General features: G+C 37.8%; 1 protein-coding gene across 1 annotated transcript in view; it reads right to left on the bottom strand.

The window, feature by feature from the left end:
• The window catches only part of RANBP3L (RAN binding protein 3 like), a 43,832-nt gene extending 30,915 nt beyond the window's left edge, over positions 1-12,917 (bottom strand). The window contains exon 1 of the mRNA XM_077896205.1: positions 12,324-12,917. Within this exon, the coding sequence (XP_077752331.1) occupies positions 12,324-12,414 (91 nt within the window). The 5' untranslated portion in view covers positions 12,415-12,917. The remainder of the gene's footprint in view (positions 1-12,323) is intronic.
• Between the last annotated feature and the right edge of the window lie 325 nt (positions 12,918-13,242).

Raw genomic sequence — 13,242 nt, 5'->3', positions numbered from 1 at the left:
AATACATATTTCATTTGACAGCATTTATAAATCACATATTTTCCCCTCAGAATAACTTGCAGTGTGAAACTGCTTCCATATGTTAGAAATGGGTCTCTCCATTTTGCTGAGGGAGGGGGAAGAGAAATATAGTCTAGGTCCTATGACATGTTGAAGATTAATATTGAACAGGCACATGCACAGGTTTAAAATGGTATCTTTTTATTTCAAGTAATTCTCCAGTGTTTCTGTGCTGCTAAAATTAAAGAGGTGATTTTGACACAAAGTATCCTATTAGTAAGAATTAAGTCACTCTTCACATAGGCTATTAATAAGTCAATATGGCTGAAGCATAGCTTGGTACGTTGAATTCAGATAAATTTAAGCTCTTCCTCTTCAGTAAAGAAGCACACTATTTTTAAATCCCTTCATGGATTCCAAGGACACAGGCCGGATGGAGAAGTTTGATTGCAACTTCTTCTAATTCCAAATCTCTTTTCCTTAAACTTATTCCTCTTTGAGCCTTTGAGCAAGCAGGAGAAAAGGCTCCTTGTTTTCTTGTTTCCACAGGAATAAATGGATGTTATTCCCCTGAGAACAAGACCTTGGAGGCCTAGGCCAGAAGAAAGGAGCAGAGCTGCCCACCCAAGGCGCTCATAAACCCAGAAGGCCTGGGCCTCATTCTCTTCTTGGGAACTCGCAGAAGCCGGCAGGCGGGCTGACGTCCCTGAAATGCCCCGCTGGCCCTCAGGCACAGAAATGAGCAGGAATACAGTGATGCCTGCTGCAGACACCTTCTTGAATGGACTTAGAGCTAATTTGGCAGAAGTATAGGCCAGGTAGCAATTTGTAAAACTTCCCAGAAACGTTTTGTCCACCATGCTACAAGAGACAAACTTACACTTTTCAAATTTATGTGACTTGGAAGATTCTCAAGAAAACAGAGACGAATCCTTTAAATTTATTCATTTTTTTCCTTCAAGTTTTCATAATCATTGAATTATCATGACAAGTCGGGATGGATTAGAGGAGATACAGTAATCAAGTGATTTAAATGTTGTTTTTTGGTTTTTACTGCGGAAAATATACATAAAATTTCTCATTTAACTATTTAAAATGTACAGTTCAGTGACATTAAGTATATTCGCACTGAGGCATAACTATCACCACCATCCATCTCGAGAACTTTTTCATCATCCCAGACTGAAACGCTGCCCACGAAGCACTAACCCCTCATCTGACTGTCCCCAGACCCTGTAACCACACTCAGCTCTCTCATTCTATGAATCCAACTGCTCTAGGACACCTCGTGTAAGTGGAGTCATACAATATTCATCATTTTGTATCTGACTTATTTCTCTGAGCATAATACCTTCAAGGTTCATCTATGCTGGAGCATGTATGAAGAATTTCATTCCTTTATAAGGCTGAATAAATATTCCAGTGTGTGTATGTAGCATATTTTGGCCCTTTTTTTTTTTTTAAATCAGCTTTTTTTCCTTTGCCTTCTCTTCTTTTCCTTGTTCTCATATTGGCTGCATATTTCTCTCTAGCGCCCGGTTCCTTGCCTCCTCACATTTCCTGTTTCTCCTTCCTCGCCCCTTGTATACTCATCATTTTCTCTACATGCTTAATATTAGGATTATTATACAAATAAGTACTCTTTCAACGGGTATTCTAAATGAGATAAAATGCAAGTTTATCTTGTCTTAATTTTTTTAGCCATTTTAGGTCCTTTTTCTTATGCTGGCCCTTACATGATAAAATTCTCAGACATAGAAGGAGTACAGTACCAGCTTTTTGCCCTAACTATAAACTTTGAGTAAGTCACTTCTCTCCTCTGATTTTAGTGTTCTGGTGACGATCAGTTGGCCTAAGTGGAGTGTGAAGCTCTAGTATTCAGTGATTGAGGAATATTAACCACTTGGATGAACTTTGAGGGGGATAAGTCATGATTTATTTAATAAACATTATGTGCCTGGTATGAGCATGGTCATCAACAATAACAATATTTTGAATTTAAGCCTTAAAATGTGAGAAATATTTACAAAGATAGAAAGATGTTTGGCACCTCTATTATGGTGTTTTTTGAAGATTTGGTTTCTAAATCTTTGTTTTTTTCCCTTTATGTTTGTAGCTGGAGTTGTTTGCTACGAGTCCCTTAAAATCTACTTTGCTTTATCCTACAATCACTTCTACTATTTAAATTTAGCTTAGTCAATTTTCAGAAAGAAAAATGGCAAATAATATCAAAACATTAATCCATACTTGAGAATGAAGTTCCTTATGTCAAAGTTGGTCTTGTTGAAGAAACAGCTCCTCATAATCCGTGGCACTGGTATAAGTCTTACTCACACTCAGTTTATAAAAACACACATACACACAAATCATTATCTGTGCCTCCATTTCTCTGCAAGACAACTAAAGTTTAACACAGCCTTAGACCTAAAACACCCATTTCCAAAAAGAAGGCTATCTTCCTTGCTTAACTCTGTCCTCTCCAGATGGTCACATACCTTCTTGTCATGAATTACCTCCTTTTATGAGAGCAAGAAAGGTTGGTGCCAATTATTTAAACCAGTCATTACAGATCCCTACCTGAGAGGGACAATCAAATTACTGAGCTGTAGTGTCTGGAGGTCTGGTAGTTTCTCTGCATCTGCTGAGGGAAAGGAATTTGTGTCCTGTTAGCCTTGGGTTCTTTTCAGACATGAAGCCCATCTTGCACTGATACAGGACACTTACAAAAGTCTTTCTTCTTTCTCCTGTTCGAGTATATAGGTCAGTTTGCATTTCCTCCGTTAGAGTTTAACCTCTGTCTCCTGGACAAAGCCCTTTTGCTGTGGCTCTAGTTAGTATCAAAAGCCACCTTCAGACTATCAGCTCTTGCCAGTAGTCTGGATCTTTCTCCTATGACCTTGCGCTTACTTATTGCCCATCCACACAGGGTGAGTCATTTGATCACTAGGTAGAAGGAAGACGGGTATTTACTGCATTTTGAATCCTGACTTTTGGATGTTATGCTAGTTTTACCAGCAGATTTCATTAAAAAGCAACTCAGGTGTGAAACTTACCTTGCTTAAATGTTAAGATTTCAAGTCAAGTTAATGATTTAATATAATAGTTGAGCCAGCACTTTGAATAGAGTCTTCAGTTTAAATAAAATAACGAATGATAATAATGGCTCTTACTTAACCCCTTTTTAATTTGGAGTTTTGGACACTTCTTGTTTCTTTTGTTAAAATCCAAATCATTTCTCCAAGGCCATATCGGCCCAGTTCTAAAAGTGGTACATTGCTATCTTTCACACTTTGTGCAGTGTAAGAGATGGAGACCATGAAGCTATTTAGATTTAAGTGAAAACCACTAGCCTGGTAAACAGGCCACTTTATCACCTTATTTGTTTTAGAGTCAAATACACCCTGTTGGGAGACAGTTGGATGTGGTGAGCAGTTTATATAGAAATTGATTGCTGACTTCAATAACAACACCTTTTAAACTGAACCACAAACTGAGTTCAAGGGCCAGCCACCACACAGATCATTTTCAGGTACTTAGTTGAGCATCTATTTTGTGCCCCCATAAGAGGAAGAGACCATGGGCTAAAGCACAGGCTCTGGAGTTTCTTAGGTTAGGATCTTAGAGAAGACCCCAGCTATGAGGTCTTGATATTATCTACCTCACAGGACTTTCATAAAGAAATGAGCTAACACATGCAAAGTGCTTAAAACAGTGCCTGGCATATGACAAAATGTGATTTGTTTATAGGTGACATGTTAGCACCGTGCTTGTCCTGGTATAAACCCAGGCAACTGCTCCCAAAGAACTGTTACAACACAGTTGAGGAGACAACATCAAAATGAATGAAAGAATTAGGGGCAGTCGCAGAATCTTGGTTTTGAAAGGATCTTATAGGCCTCCTAGTAGAACTTACCATCTGAGGTGTCTAGAGCATCCTCAATAGATGGCCTTCTGTAACACAGCATACGGATTAGGATGGATGCTATTGCCAGAGGTTACCAGCCTGTGTGCAGCAGCACCCTGCTATCTAAGCTACATGTGTGCCAAGATTCATCCCATAGGGCCAGCCTCTTGTCTTCAACCCCAAAATGTCGTACAATCTCAGATTCATCTATGTGGTTACGTGTATCAGTAAATTTATTCCTTTTCTACTACTGGGTAGTATTCCAGTTTACGGACATGCCACAGTTTGCTTATCCATTTATCTGCTTATGTACATCTGGGTTGTTCACATGTTGGAGTTCACAGGTATACAATCTACTATGAACATTCCTCTGCAAGCTTTTGGTGGACCTGTCATTTCCATTTCTCTTGGGAAAATACCTAAGAATGTAACAGAGGGGGCAGCCTGGGTGGCTCAGTGGTTTAGCGCTGCCTTCAGCCCAGGGCCTGATCCTAGAGATCCGGGATCGAGTCCCATGTCGGGTTCCCTGCATGGAGCCTGCTTCTCCCTCTGCCTGTCTCTCTCACTCTCTCTCTCTGTCTCTTATGAATAAATAAATAAATAAAATCTTTTTTTTTTTTTAAAGAATGTAATAGAGGATCATAGGGTAGGCATAGATTTAACTATAAAAGAAACTGCCAGACTATTTTCCAAAGTGGTCATACCACTTCACAACAATAAATGGGACTTCTGGTTGTTCCATGTTCTCCGCAACACATCATCATTGGTGTTTTTAACTTGAGCCATTCTAGTGGATGTGAAGTGATCTCTCACAGTGCTCTCTCTCTCTCTTTTTTTTTTTAAGATTTTATTTATTTATTCATGAGAGACACAGAGAGAGGCAGAGATTGAAGCAGCCTCCATGCAGGGAGCCTGATGTGGGACTTGATCCCAGGACTCCGGGATCATGCTCTGGGCCGAAGGCATGTGTAACCACTGAACCACCCAGGCGTCCCTCTCACAGTGTTTTTAATTTGCATTTTTCTGATGACTAATTATGTTCAGCATTTTCTGATGTGCTTATTGGACATTTGTATAACCTTTTTCTAAAGTGTCAGATCATTTGCCTATTTTTAAATCAAATGGTTTATGCTGAGTTCTTTACATATTCCGATTACAAGCTTTTTTTTCAGATCTATATATCACAAATGTTTTCTCCCAGTCTTCTCTCTTTTTTTTTAATACTTTATTATTTGAGAGAGAGAGACAGAGATAGTGACAGAGATAGCAAGAGCGAGGAGGTAAGGGAAAAGAAGGCTCCTCACTGAGCAGTGATCTAGCATGGGGCTAGATCCCAGGACCCCAGGGTTCTGATATAAGCCGAAGGCAGATGCTTAACTGACTGAGCTACCCAGGTGCCCCTCAGTCTTCTCTTTTCTTGTATCAAAAATGCTATCTTTTAAACAACAAATAGTTTTAATGTTTATAGTCTAGTTTATTTTTTCGTGTCTGTCTAAAAATTATCTATTACAAATTTGTGAAAATATTTTCCTATGTGTTCCTAAGCTTTTGTGTTTTCATATTTATCTCAAACTAAGTTTTGTGTGAGGACGGTAACAAGGTCCATTTTAAGTGACATCTTTAGCCATTTGTTCCAGAGCTATTTCAAAAAATACCATCTTTTCTTTCTTTGAATCATCTTAGTATCTTTGTCAAAAATCAATTGGCCAAAAATGAATGTGTCAATTTCTGGGCTCCCTCTTCTGTTTCAATAATCAATTTTCTCTCCTTATACCAATATTACGCCATCTTGATTATTATGGCCTGAAATCCAAAGCATAAGTTGCCACCTTTGTTCTTCTTTTTCAAGATTCATCTAGCTATTTTAGGTTCTTTGCATTTACTTATAAATTTTAAATTAGCTTGTCAATGAAAAAGAAAAGTGTCTGGAGGAATTTTGATTGAGATGACCTTGACTCTTTAGATCCATCTGAGGAGGATTGATATCTTAACAATATTGAGTCTTCCAATTTGTGTATTTAGTTCATCTTCTTTAATTTTTCTCTGCAATGTTTATTTGTTTTAAGTGTATAGGTCTTGCACATATTTTGTTAAATTAATACTTAAGTATTTTTTTATAAAAAAGGTACTACTAAAAGAATAAAAAATTTCAATTTCCATTCATTCTTTGCTAATATATAGAAATACTTTTTTTTTTTTTTGTATATTGACTTTGTACACTGTTATCCTGTGACCTTGGTAAACTCATTTATTAGTTCTACTATTTTTTCCTAAAGTAGATTCCTAAAGATTTTTCTATACCGAATATCATTCATCTGTGAATATAGTTTTTCTTTCCAATATGTGAGACTTCTATTTCTTTTTCTTAACCTACTACACTGGCTAGGACCTTCAGTCCTATTCCATAATGTTGAATAGAAGTGCTTATAGCAGACATCCTTATTTTCTTCCCAATCTTAGTAGGAAAGTATTAAATCTTTCATTGATAGTGAAAGTACTATGTTAGCTGTCAGTTTTTCAAATATATTCTTTATCAGGTTGAGGAAATTCCCTTCTATTCTAAATCCTTTTAGAGTTTCTGCATGAATGGCAGTTGAAAAAAATTTTTTTTGCATCTTTCTGGCACAGCGTTAATCATAATATTCCTTTATTATCCTTCTAATAGCTATAGGATCTATAATGACACTCTCTGTCATTTCTAATAGAGGTAATGTTTTGTTTCCTTTTATGGAAATTAAGAGTTTATTAATTTCATTAAAATTTTCAAAAAACTAACTCTTGGGAATCAGAGATGAGCAGGATGTTTTCTTCTAGTTTTGGTTTTAGGAAAAGTGAAAATGAAGGTTGTTTTGTCTTTGCTTTTTTTAAAAAATATTTTATTTATTTATTCATGAGAGACACAGAGAGAGGCAGAGACACAGGCAGAGGGAGAAGCAGGCTCCATGCAGGGAGTCCGATGTGGGACTTGATCTCGGGACTCCGGGACTACGCCCTGGGCCGAAGGCAGGCACTAAACCACTGAGCAACCCAGGCATCTTGGTTTTTACTATTTAAAGTTCATATTCAGAAATTTAATTAGGGCTGGCTTTGGGCAGCTATGGCTTTAAAAAATTTTTGGTAAAATACAGATACCATAAATTAGCATCTTAATCATTTTTAAGTGAGCAGTTCAATAGTGCTAACTGCATTCACACTGTTGTGCAACCAATCTTTAGAACCTATTCATCTCACAAAACTGAAACACTATAACATTAAATAATAACCTCTTATTCCCTCTCCCAGCCCTTGGCAACTGCCATTCTGCTTTCTGTTTTGGTGAATGACAACTCTAGCAATCTCATATTAGTAGAATCATGTAGTATTTATCTTTTTGTGACTTGCTTATTTCATTTGGCATAATGTCCTCAAGATTCATCCATGCCGTAGCATGTGTCAGAATTTCCTTTCTCTTTAAGGCTGAATAATATTTTATCATATGTATACACCACATTTTGTCCATCTATTCATTTGTCAATGGACGATGGGTTGCTTCCACTTTTTGGCTATTGTGAATAATGCTGCTAATGAGCGTTGGTGTAAAGTAACTATTTGAGTCTCTGCTGTCACTTCTTTTCGGTTTATACCCAAAAGTAAAATTGTTGGATCACGTGATAATTCTATTTTTAGTTTTTGAGGGACTGTCATACCGTTTTCCACAGCAGATGTACCATTTTGTATTCCCACCAACAATGGATAAGAATTCTAATTTCTCCACATTCATGCCAACACTTGTTATTTTCCAAGTTTTTTTTCTTTTGATAGTAGCCATCCTAATGAGTGTGAGGTGGGAAAATGAAATTTAAGCCATCACATATATTTTCCAAATCCTTATATATATATGGCCATCCATTAAGGAGTTTTCAATGGAAAGGACTCCTGTAGTGGGTGGGAGCTTGAATGTGATCAAATCTAATAGAATATGAACTCTCTCCTTTCTAATTATTTTAAAGTAGTCTATATTTGTTTCCACCAATCTGTGCCTTTAAATGTGAGTAAAATGGTTTTGCAGACAGAACAAGACTCCTAGTTGGTGATCTTACTGATGTTCTGGAAGAGTGGTATATCCTGACTCCACGAGGACAGAACTCCTGTGCTCAGAGCCTTCCCACACCTTGCCTTATGTATCTCTTCAGCAGGCTATTCATTTACTTCCCTTATAATAAAATGGTAATAAAAAATACAGGGCTTTCTTGAGTTCTATGAGTCATTTAGCAAATTTTAAAACCTGGGAGAGTTGTGGGAGGCCTTCAATTTGTAGCCATGCAGGCAGAAATGCAGGTGGCTTGGAGACACCTGAAATTTGTGGCTGATGTTTTGAAATGATCAGTCTTATGAGACTGAGCCCTCAACTTTTTGAGTTACTAAGTCTGGATAATGCCAGAATTGGATTAATTAGTAGCACACCCAGCTGGTGTCAGAACAAGCAAATTCAGAAGGAATCTCAATGCATCTTGAGTATTTGCAGAGAAGATCCTTTGATATGAATCAATGAAGAAAATTAAACATTGTAACATTAGGAATAATGGATTTTACGAGTTAGCTATATATAGCAGAAAGTAGGCCTAAATAACTACATAACCTTGGAAAAATCACTTGACTTTGAGGATTCCCAGTTTTCACATCTTTGAAATTGAGGATAATGCTGCATTATCCATTAACAATGGCTGAACATTAACAATGGTTAACTTTATGTGTCAACTTGGCTGCACCACAGTGCCTGATATCTGGTCAAACATTATTCTGGATGTTTTGTGAGGGTGCTTTTGGATGAGATTGACATTTAAACTGATGGACTGTGAGTAGAGCAGATTGCTCTCTAGGATGTTGGTGGGCCTCGTCTAATCAGCTGAAGGTCTGGACATAACAAAAGACTGACCTGCCCTAAGCAAGAAGGAATTCTACCAGTAGACTGCTTTCGGATTTCAACCACAACGTTGGTCAGCTCTTTGCCTGGGACTATAGCCTGATGGCCCACACAGAGGATTTTGGACTTGCCAGTTTCCCAATTGTGTGAGGCAATATCTTAAAATATATATTTTTTTATTTTAAAAGATTATTTATTTATTTGAAAGACAGAGAGAGAGAGAATGCAAGTGCAGGGAGGGGCAGAAGGAAAGGGAGAGAGTCTCAAGCAGACTCCACACCAAGCTCGGAGCCCCAGTGGAGGCTCAATTCCAGGACCCTAAGATCTTGACCTGAGCCGAATTCAAGTCAGACACTCAACTGACTGAGCCACCCAGGTTCCCCTTCAATAAATTTCTATCTTTATCTCTGTCTCTGTCTCTATCTATCCACACACATACACACATACACAAACACACACATCCTATAGATTCTGTTTCTCTGGAGAATCTTGATTAATATACTACCTCACCTGATTATTGTAAGAATTGAATAAGGAAATGTATTGAAAATTGTGTAATTTTTAGCCTACAGCATTATAAAACATAAATCTGGTTAAGTTTGCCTAGTACATACAGTAATGTGTACTGAACTTTGTTGAAATTTTGTAGGCATAAATCAATGTTTACAAATATAGTCTCAGATCAATGTTATAGATAAACGGATTTGAACTCTCACAGAAGCTATCAGACAGCAACAGTTAGAGAGAGGAGCCAGCCTACTGACCTTTGGTTCTGGACTATATTGAATCTGTTGCTGTAGAATATAAATACCACGTAGACTGGAAACCGTGGCTTAGTTGGCTTGATTCAACTGATGTGCCCAGTGACTGGCACAGTGCTTTGCATAGTCATTGTTCAGATAGCTGCTAAAGAATAAGTGACTTTTATCTAAGTGATCATCCAAAAAGTAGTTTTATAACATAAAGCGCTTTAACATAGAGCATGGAGGGTTAGAAAGTATATACATGTTGAATCTGGTTATGCCCTCTCAAGAGTTAAATGTCAGTTAATTATGATCTATATGTTAACTTAAAAAGCTGGAACCTTGGTGTGGCTGAGGGTAGGCCAAAACCACAAACTCAGAATGCTTCCGTGAATAAATCCACAGCTGGACCTCACTCTCTGAAACTAATGGCTTTGCTTTCTTGGAACTTCGCTAAACTTTGCATAATAGCAAGGTGCAAATATAGCTTGGAGGAAAAACCAAGGCCACCATACTCAATGAATACTTTTAAACTCTCAAACACTAACTAGTATGCTATTTAACAGCATAGCAAACACTGCCCAGTGTCACTTGTCAATTCAGACCTCTCAATGACAGTTCTTGCAGCAGTCAATGGCCAGTCCGGATCGCATTAGCATACTTTACAACTTTATGGATTGTGGTTTATGTGGGCTGATATTTTGAGACTCGGTTGTGGAAGAATATGGTTGCTTTCAAAACATTCTAGGCAAAAGCTTCAGTATGAGTAAAGAGACCAGACTTCTAGTCTTGTTGGTATTTTGGGAAGTATGTCATCATAATGATTTTTCCAGTGTCCTCTGGTTATGGCCAATAAGAGGAGAGAACATTAAGACAGCCTTCCTTAAATTAAAACAACAGCGGGATGGTATTTCCACTTATAAAATTGGGGGAGATTTTTAAAAATAATGCCTAGTACTACTGAGAATATACCCCTGAACTTCTGATTGGAGGACCAATTGGCAAAAAAACGAACACAAAATCTTAGAAACATACATATCCTTGACCTCACAATTCCACCACTAAGAATGTATCCCCCAAAAAAAATCTTATCTCTGCAATTATTTACCCATTAGCTTATGTGAAACACATGTTGTTTGTAATAGTGAAAAATAAAAATAAAATATCTAATCATAGAGAACTGCCTAAGAAATTTGTTATATCCATATAAAGGAATAGTATGCAACTGTTAAAAATAAGGTTGTAGAAGAATATATGATGACATGGAAATTTGTTCATAATCAATTATTAAATTAAAAAGCAGTTTACAAAACAATGACATATGAAATAACTCTATTTAAAAATCAAGCAAAAGAATAAGTTGTACATATGCACAGAAGCAAAGGCTACAAGACTATACATTAAAATGCTAATAGCAACTATCTTTGGGTGATGATTTTTACCACCTCCTTTATGCTCCCCTAACAAATTTTATATAATAAATATGTTAGGAATTGGAGGGGGGAGGTTACTTTAGACATTTAAAACAAAATGAAAAGCCAACAAAAAAACCTATGATGAATTAGGGTTTACTAATTGAAGGGCAAGAATTTTACAGTGCTGTGATTAAACCCTGGCACATTCCAGGACTTTACATCCTAAGGCAGTTAGTTTAAAATAACTTATATAATCCCTGATGATACAGAATGGTCCTAAAAGTTTTTTCTGTTTCCATTTATTATATTTTCTATCCACACTATGCCAAGCCTTGTGCAGCATGAGGTCCAGGAACTAATGCAGGGAGGTGGCCTGACAGCTCACGCAAATGTCAGCACACAGATGCCACCTTGGAAATGGGAGGTTTTAGCCTGCTAGCCAACACTTTCCATTCCACTAAAATCTAAAACTATGTCTATGGAAAAGTAAATAAAAAGCTCTTAGCCTAGATCCATACATAGACAGATCCATCAGCAGCTATTGAAGGCAAGTTAGAAATATCTGAGGCCATTCTTAACCTCTGGGGAGTGATGATGTCATCTATGACAGCACCCTGCCTTTTTCTCAAGTGTCCCTTGCTGTCAGTGACAGAATGGATTGGAGGGATCATCTTGTCTACTCATGTCAACCATCTGCCACTAATTGATGCAGCTGGGTAGTGGATTTGAAATTTTAAAAAGATTGATGGTGAAAATGGCTGCCAGGTAGATAGTTTAGTCTGAATGAGCACCCATCGTGTGAAATGCGACACTTTCCCCTGCCTGGCTCCAGCTGTTCCTACATTATAACAGGGAAAGAGCCAAGAATATATTTATTTTTCCCACAAACAAATGAGTCAGAGATCCAGGCAAAAATTAGGTTTAAACTTTAAATCCAAAAGTGTGACATTAGTGGCAGGACGGGGAAGATAGTTCCAGGCTAACTTAAAGCTGGTGTCAGCAAATTCCCTTTGTAGCTGATTCAGCTTTACCTGGATGGGTATTTTGAATTACCCAAGGCTAGTATACTCTAGAAAAATGACAGTGGCCAGAAGTTTAAGCACATAAACTTCATAATGACAAGTCCAAGGAATGTGCATTCTTGATAGTCTCCCATAGTCCTTTAAAACCAATAGTGAATCCAAGTTAACTCACCCTTAGGCATCACTATTATGCCTATTCTCAGAGTTAAAAAATCAAATATTGTAAAGCATTTCACAACCAGGTTCCCCAGGTCCTTCCCCAGCCTACCATTCTTCCTGGAGTGCAAATGGCCAGGAAATCACTGAACACATAGTGCATTAGCCTGGCTGACTCACCTTGCTGTCGCTGGTCTTCTGGAAACTTCAGTTTACAGGTGGACAAACTGTCAAACAGGTGGCTGCTGCCTTTTCTTTGTATAGTAGACATGGTGCTGGCAATATGGCTGTGGGTCCAGTATCACTGGGGCATTTCCTGCCCTTGGTCAGTTACCTAAAATGATCTTCACCAGATACCCAGAGCCACAGAGGTACATGCAGATCCTGTCCTTGAGTGTAAAACATTTACTTCTCTAATAAACTTCCAAAGTGCTTCCTGGTCATGGTTCTTGAAATAAATATTTGCTAGCATAACTTCCCCTACATATAAAGATGCCAATTCGTTTGGATAAAAACACAACTTAATTCTTCTTTCATTTCAGAGCACTTTGGAGCTTTCCCCTTATAATGTAAAATCCTACAAAATAACTATTTCTAACCAATTACAGTTTTTGGCAGTTTTTGACATCTGCTGACATGAAATCTAATGCCTCTGGTATTTAGAGAGGACTGCTAGAGTAATAGACACAAAATTTTTAAAGTGCTGCTGAGTTAAATCAAGTGATTCCTAAGCCTGGTCTGAGTTACCCTCCGTGACAGCTGAAAGTGAACAGTTCTTAAGGGAAGCTGAAGGAGGAGGAGCCGAGTGAGCTAGGCTGATTAGCATAAAGAGGCAGGCAAGAAATGGCATTGGAGTTGCTTTGAATAATGGTGACCAAAGCAGGGATTCTAAAAGGATGCCCTGATGTTACAGTAATTACATATCTGACTTTGCTACGTTGTAATTAAAACAAAATATCAGAGCAGGGGTTTATACTGCATGGATACTCATTTGTATAGGCAACATCTAAAGGATATAACAGAACTGGTAATGAGCTCATGGAAATATACTGCTGGAACTTTCAGTTTCTGTAAACACCTCTGAGTCTTCAGAAGCGGG

This window comes from Canis aureus, chromosome 4 (genome assembly GCF_053574225.1).
Source record: "Canis aureus isolate CA01 chromosome 4, VMU_Caureus_v.1.0, whole genome shotgun sequence".
In the NCBI taxonomy this organism is placed as follows: domain Eukaryota; kingdom Metazoa; phylum Chordata; class Mammalia; order Carnivora; family Canidae; genus Canis; species Canis aureus.
This window is presented reverse-complemented; position numbering and strand designations above follow the sequence as displayed.